The sequence below is a fragment of the Nicotiana tabacum genome, chromosome 3 (genome assembly GCF_000715075.1).
Source record: "Nicotiana tabacum cultivar K326 chromosome 3, ASM71507v2, whole genome shotgun sequence".
Taxonomy (NCBI): Eukaryota; Viridiplantae; Streptophyta; class Magnoliopsida; order Solanales; family Solanaceae; genus Nicotiana; species Nicotiana tabacum.
The window spans coordinates 211,020,091-211,028,303 of record NC_134082.1 but is presented as its reverse complement, the minus strand read 5'-3'; the positions used below and the strand labels follow the sequence as shown (position 1 = coordinate 211,028,303).

Sequence of the window (8,213 nt, the reverse complement as noted above, 5' to 3'; positions counted from 1 at the left end):
AATGATAGATGGATAATATTGTATATCAATATATTGATAATAGTAGTATTAGGCCTAAGAAAATAAATATTAACAGCATTAATTACACTCGAGTATACTAGTATGTGCTAAAAGATATCAATTTCACTATATGGTACTTTGTCCATATCTCCTTGCTAAAAAAGGTGGGGCGTATATATATATCTCCTTGTAAGTTGTTGAGGTTGTAAGTTGTTCTGATATGTTTTAAAAACTTTTTCATTAGATAAAACACATTGCATCAAAATATATTTGTACATATTCTTTCATTAAAGCTAATCTATCGTTGTAAATTAAGTGTAAATGTTACAATATAACTCTTTAGATTCACAATCCAACAACAATATAAATCAAAAAACGACTAACAAATATTATTATTGAACTAATTTGGGTAAGTGGATAATATTAATTATTAATAACAATATATTATTGGGCCGACCAAGTTGCATAATTCATGCATTTGGAGGAGGTATTAGTTGTGTGATGTCTACTTCATCTACAAACATATTTTTCAGTGGTCAAACAATATCAAAACAACAATATTAACCAAATACAAATTTAACACTAATACAAATATTACGAAAGACACATAAAAGTCCCAATGGTATCACGAAAGACCCTCTTCCTACAATATTAACAAAATAAAGATTTAACACTAACTCAAAATACAAAAGAAACACATAGATTCATTTATATCAATACCTAGCAACAATAGCAGAAATAGCTCTAGTCTCCATATTGGCTCTGGTAAACATAAGGAAAATGGATAGTGCCATGGCAACCCAAGTCCTCTAGGAATAGTGATAGTCTCTCAACGAGATACTAAATAGATAAAATGATCTCATGTCAGTACTGACAGGCCTCAACATCATGATAAGGGAAAATGAGTCTACCGGTGCACAAAGAAGCGCCCAATAGATATAGTTATCGTCCAGTAAAATAACAACAACGATAAATGAAACTGCGTCATAAAAGCAAAGACCATCATGAGACTCAAGGCAATGATACTACACTCGAGATGATGTTGCTTAAAATCAACACCATCAATAAGCAATTGAGAGTAATGGAGTTAGGAGTTAGCCTCTCAAGAGTGAATGGAGGTTTTGAGTGAGGAAGAAAGAAATGTGTGTATGTACTATCTGTTGGGCCTCTAGCTGCCATGTTCGTTGTTGTAGCTTTAGAGGGCCAAGTGTATGGCTATATGGCTTTTTCCTAAGTGCTCCTCTTAGCGTTTTCTAGTATCTTATGCACCTCAACCCAGTGAGCACGAATTTTGGTTGTTTCTACTTTTATGTGGGCTGGTCGTGAGCCTTTTCGTAAGAATTATGACTGCTCAGCAAACACGTAATTCAATATTGGTCTTTGTGCTATTATCACTTGAAAAATTATTTATAATAGAATTTTGGAACGTTAAACTTTTTATTAAAGTATGTAATTTTAAACCCATTTTAAATGTTACCTTTATTTGTAAGTTAATTTCGGTGTACAACAATAGCTTATTCAATAACTGGAGTTAGATAATCTACCTCTTTAACCTAGATTTTAAACACTAACGATAATTTTATTTACCAAAAAGTTTCTGCGAAATAAATTAATATTACAATACATCATTAGTTGATCATTGTAAATATTAGTCCTTTTAACTCCATTGTAGAGCTCTAGTTTCTAATAAGCTCCAACCTCTACTAGGGGCGGATCCCCCCTAAAGAATGGGGGTGGTACGACACCCGCTAGGTTGGTAAAATTATCATATAAACATATAGAAATTTAATTAAATTGGGTTAAATATTTGATCCTGCCACACCCAGCCGCAAACTAGACAAAGATGTCAGCCGTAGACCTTTTTGAAAACTTTTCTCATGTGTAAAATTCAAGTTCTTTTATCTTTAACCTTGTTTGATTTTCTCTTTTCGTTGTACTTTTTATTTCCTTTGTCCAATATTTTTCCTTTTTGGCTACCTCCTGATTTCCTATTTGCCGTTTATTTTTTATATTTTTTCTCCTCTATTCTATTATTTTATCTGCGATCTTTAGGAAGAACACTCAAAAAAGAGCCTCCAAAATTTTAAAATTCCATAAAAATAGGCATTTCTTATAATATCAAATCTTTTAGTTTTATTCTTTCAAAATCAGAAAACTTATTCTTGATAGGAATTTTGAATTGATATCAAATTTAATTTTTATAATTTCCTTTTTTATTACTATAATATAAAAATTTGTGCTATTCTATGACTATTAAGTACAATTTAAATCTCCTTACTATTAATTTATGATGAATATTTTGCAAGCATTGCCTAGAAAAACATGAGATTTAATTTCGGATCTTATAGTTTATCTAATTCTTCATTTACCTATGTATAATTTATCTATTGAAGATATTTTTTTTATTTTTCTTATTCTGATTGGTGGAATTTCCTTGTAGAAGAAGTTATTTTACTTGTGCAAATTTGTTTTTAGCCTAAAAAAAAAGTAGTTCTCTAGTGAAAATATTGATTTTACTTGTATTGTTAATAATTAAAGTGTGATTTCTTTTTTAAAATGCTAATTACATTTGCTTCTTAATGTCTCAGATTAATTTTCATACAACCACAACAACATACCCAAACCCCACAAGTAGGGTATGAGAAAGAGATATAATTTTTATATTTACAGTTAGATTGCTCGAATAAACTAAAAAAATGAACTGACCAAACTCTATATTAGTTACTCCTTACAAAATGTATATTAAAGGAAGTTGTGGCACCCGCCACCTTCAAATCCTAGATCCGCCTTTGGTAGTGTGGTAGCGCTGGATTCAAATGAAGCCATAACTTTCGATGCGAAGTAAAAAATTTTGTGTAAAAATTCATTAAAATTATAAAAATAGTAAATATGAACCCATAACTTTAAAAATATAATGGGTTCAATGCTAAAAACCTTAAAAGTTGAAACATAGAATTTAAATACTGGATCGACCTGTGACCTCTACAATGACTTACTTGATCTCGTAATCTTATAGTTAATTTATCTTTAATGTATCATAATAGCTTTTTAATTGATCTCTTATAGTATAGTTAATAAACTACTCTTCAACTTTATATGCTATTGCGCGTTAAATGTTTAGGCCTAGCATTCAGCATGCGAAGTATTGTGAGGTCTCTCCTGTTTAACTCAAGAAAAAACGTGAAAGCTAATGTAAACAAGATTGTCTCAGTCCTTAACGACATTACAAAAGAAAGATTAATCGTCCAAGGGGCCATTCTTCATGGGCATTTGATAAAAACAGGCATTTCATCTCAGAAACACATTGCCGTTAAATTGCTTATTATGTACCTTAAATCCGGAAAATCAAAGGAAATTGATCAGATGCTGAAGGAGTTTGATGGGTTCAATTTAGTTGTGCATAATTGTCTGATTACTGTGAATCTTGAGTGGGGAAAGTTGGACGAAGCTCGTCGACTGTTTGACGAAATGCCTGACAGAAATGAAGTTTCTTGGACTGCTATAATTTCGGGGTTTATGAGGTTTGGAAGAGTTGATGAGGCTATTTTCTACTTTGAGAGAAACCCATTTCAGACTCTGTTTGCGTGGACTGCAACTATAAGTGGGCTTGTTCAAAATGGGTTGAGTTTTAAAGCTATGAAGCTGTTTGTAGAGATGCTTCAATCTGGAGTAATGCCCAATAATGTCACTTTCACTTCTGTCATTAGAGCGTGCGGAGAGTTGAGTGATTTTTATTTGGGAGCGTGTGTATTGGGTTTGATTGTTAAGGTTGGTTTTGAACATGATTTGTCAGTTTCGAATTCTTTGATCACTTTTAACTTGAGATTGAATGATACTGTTTCAGCAAGGAGAATTTTTGATAGGATGCAGGGTAGAGATGTCGTTTCTTGGACCGCAATTTTAGACATGTATGTTCAGAAGGGAGACTTAACTGAAGCTCGTCGTGTCTTTGATGAGATGCCAGAAAGAAATGAAGTTTCTTGGAGTACAATGATCTCGAGGTACAGTCAGAGTGGTGATGCAGAAGCGGCGGTGAATCTCTTCCATTGCATGGTCCAACAGGGGTATAAACCGAATAAGTCGTGTTTAGCAAGCGTAGTAAGTGCATTGTCGAGCCTTGAAGCTTTGATAACGGGAAGGATTGTTCATGGACATATTTTAAAAATTGGGATTGAAAAAGATGCTTTCATTGGTAGCTCACTGGTTGACCTGTACTGCAAATGTGGAAGCTCTAAGGATGGACGTGTAGCATTTGACTCGATATTGGAGAAGAACGTTGTTTGTTGGAATTCAATGGTCAGTGGTTATAGCCTCAATAACCAACTTGAAGAAGCTAAGGAGCTATTTGACAAGATACCCCAAAAAAATAGTATCTCATGGAATTCGCTAATGACAGGTTATTTAGAGTATGAAAAATTTGATGAGGTTTTTGAAGGTTTCAGTGACATGCTTCTGTCTGGAGAACAACCAAATAAATCTACTTTCTCTAGTGTTTTATGTGCTTGTGCGAGCTTAGCTTCATTAGAAAGGGGCAAGAACTTGCATGGTAAGGTCATTAAACTTGGCTTTCACTCGGACGTTTTCGTGGACACTGCCCTTCTAGATATGTATGCCAAATCGGGTAATGTTGAAAGCTCTAAGAAAATCTTCAAAAGGATGCCCAAACGTAACGAGATTTCCTGGACAGCTATGATTCAAGGGCTTGCAGAAAACGGCTTTGCAGACGAAGCACTTACTGTATTTGAAGAATTTGAATGGACGAAGTCCATTGCGCCTAATGAGCTTATTCTTTTAGCAGTTTTATTTGCTTGTTCCCACTGTGGTCTTGTAGACAAAGGACTCCATTACTTCAATTCAATGGAAAAGGTCTATAATATACAACCGAATGCTAGACATTATACCTGTGTAGTGGACATGCTGTCTCGTTCAGGACGCCTTTCTGAAGCAGAGAAGTTCATCTTGGACATGCCTTGTGAACCAGAAGTTCAAGCCTGGGCAGCTCTCTTAAGTGGTTGCAAAACATACAGAAATGAGAGGATGACAGAAAGGGTGGCGAAAAAGATTTCAGAGCTAGCTGAAAAGCATCCCGAAGGATATGTGTTGCTGTCAAATGTTTATGCTTCGGCTGGAAGATGGTTGGATGTCTTACACACAAGAAAAGAAATGAAGGAAAAAGGACTGAAGAAAAGCGGGGGATGTAGTTGGATTGAAGTGAGAAACCAACTCCATTCATTTTATTCCCAGGATGGTTCTCACAATGAGTCAACAGAGATTTACGAGGTTTTGGAACTACTGAGATCAGAAATGCAGCTTATATAGATTGCTTCATATTTTGAAGGGCAGTTAATTGAAGCCAGTTGCAGCACAGAGGTCCATTTTGGGAAAATTGAGTGAATAGATTATCACGTGGATCAAAAGGTTTTGAACCATTGCTGCAGAAATGCCTGCCTGACACTGTAATTTTGTAAAGTGAAACTGATTGATATTCATTGATTATTCCATACAACAACAACTACGCCTCAATCCCAAGCTATTTGGAGTTGCTATATGAATCATCATTGTCCATGTCACTCCTTCAAAGCTCATCTCGGTCAATATGATATAATCCATTGATTATTCCGTCATTTATATACATCCATAATACTCCTACTTCCCAAAAAGATGATGATTTAACACAGAAACATTGGTTACTTGTAAATGTCTATCGGTGGCAAATTTTGGAGGATAATGGAGAGTGGTTGCCGAAACTATGCTCGTCTTAATGTGTGTAACTTCTATACATTGAAAGTGTAAAAATTTTGTTACATTATTAGGTCACCTACAAGAGATCTTCCTGTAACCATTCATAAAAAGTGAGATCAGTAACTTGTATAACGATGCAAGTTACTTGTTACTACAAGTTAACATATACAAGTAGTGTAATTTTTTTATTTTTTATTTTTACATTGCATGTATATACGTCCAATAAAATGATTTCTTTGCAAGGGCATGTATACAGGTTTGAGGTGTTTTAATAACTAACACGAACTGATACTCCACTATATTGAATCAACACCTACGTTCAATTCCGAATTAGTTGATGTTGGTGTTATATGATTCTGAAATTGCTTTAGCAGTTTGAGCTATCAGTAAAACTAAAAAGAAATCCTGTCTCTATTTTTTATTAGAGAGATGATTTAATTAAGCTTCCTCAAAGATAAGATGAAGTTTGAAAAGAAAAGAACGACATAGTTGTTAAAATAATAAAGGAAGCGACGCCGTTCGGCTAAATGAGATTAGCGGGTAATTCAAAGTTAACGACTAATTGAGGTGGTTGTTATATTACACGTGTAAGGACGAGATCAAGAGAAGGCAACGGTCCAGATTAGCCCAGTAAAACATCTATATACTCAGAAAAAGCGTGAACGAATTCTGGTATGCTCTCCTCTCCTTCCTTCTGCTCTTCTGTAATTATCTCTCCCAGTTTTTCGATTCTTCTTCTCTCTCATCTCATCTAAATTTTTCTATCTTCTTCTTCATTCTTCGATGATAATCACCCCGTACTTACAGCTTGTTTGGATGGTCGTTACCTATTGTATTGTATCGTATTGTTATTTTAAATACGATGTTTGTTTTGGTTGTTACTTAAATTTTATTGTATTATATTGTTAAATTTGTCGTTACGAAACGACAAAATGTGTCACTTTATGTAAAGACTGATTTGGTATGGTTGCGTCGTTATCTCATCTTTTTCTCTCATCTCACTCTTCACTATTATTAAATAATTTTATTTTATCATTTATCCTACCTTTTTATATAATAAATTTAGCCTGTATCATAATTTTTCTAAATAATATTATAAATTTATTCTCCATATTGATGGTGCATGATATAATGAAACAACGGTAAACGATACAATCTATCCAAACATTGTATTCATCAAACAATACAGTACAATACAATACAATACAATATGACACATTATGAAATGATGTGTAACAACCATCCAAGCAAGCTGTTATCAAGCTCCATTATTACAGGTCAAGCTCGAAGTTGAAGTTGTTTCAACGATACTTGTTGCAGATTATTGAGTTTACTTTGTGTTAATTTGGACCGTTATCATCAGGGGCGGCTCAATGGATATTGTGCCTAAGGCGAAATCATAGTGAGAGGCTCTTTAATTATTTTATAGCTTTTTTACACTAGCAACAAATTTGCTTATGAACAACAAATTAATCATTTAAGACAAACAATAGCAATTTTTTTTTAAAAAAAAATAGGAAGATGAGCACAAAGAATAAAATGGTAGGTTATCGGATGTTGAAGAACAAAACTCAAAATGAAAATTTTGACTATCATCACAATCAAGAAAAAGAAATAAACGTACATAACGTAATAGCTTAAGTTTTGAGCATTGACGGTCTCAAGAATATTTACTCCTTCTGATCAATTTAAAGGATAATTGTAGATCATTCTATTAATTAGTAGCATTTATTAGTGAATATTTAAAATAAATTATAAATAACCTATTATAAATTGAATTACACCAAAAAGAAAATCGGTGCTTGAATACTTTTGTGTTCATGTAATAGTTTTAGAGAAGATTGTAAAAAAAATTCATTATATTGTCAATGTAGATAACTTAATTCCTATAAAAAGGATAAAATTAAAATGGAAGAGTGAAGCAAATATACTAATTAATAAGTGAGAAAATTATCATAATTTATGAACTTATTGATATAAAATAATCTCAATCAAATAACAAAAAATATACTGTAATACTTTTTTTATACAACAATAATAATTATGTATATAAATTATATATTATATTATAGTAATAATAATAATAATAAGTAAATTTGGGGCGTTCAAATTTTTGGAGTCTAAGGCAATAGCTTCACTGGCCTAGCCTTATAGCCTATTTGGACAAGTTTCTCACCATGCCAAAAAAGCTTCTTCTTTTTTTTTTTTTTTAAAAAAGTACTTTTTTCCTCAATTTGAGTTGTTTAGCCAAACTTTTTTTGGGAAGTGCTTTTAGCTAGAAGCAGAAGCAGTTTTAACTTTTCCTACCAAAAATACCCTTTGCAAAATATTATATATACCAATGTAACCTTACTTAATTTAAACTATTAAGTAATATAAAATGACTTTGGGATAATCTTTCATATTTATTATATATTTAAATTATCTTGAAAGAATAAAATACTTTCCAATTTTATTTTTATATTTTATTT

General features: G+C 32.6%; 1 protein-coding gene across 1 annotated transcript; it reads left to right on the top strand.

Annotated features, from left to right (window-relative positions):
• Nucleotides 1-3,068: 3,068 nt before the first annotated feature.
• LOC107796474 (pentatricopeptide repeat-containing protein At1g31430-like) lies at nucleotides 3,069-5,460 on the top strand. Its single transcript, XM_016619255.2, has one exon. The coding sequence runs from the start codon at nucleotides 3,097-3,099 to the stop codon at nucleotides 5,317-5,319; it is 2,223 nt and encodes a 740-aa protein (XP_016474741.2). The 5' UTR covers nucleotides 3,069-3,096; the 3' UTR covers nucleotides 5,320-5,460.
• The last annotated feature ends 2,753 nt before the right edge of the window (nucleotides 5,461-8,213 follow it).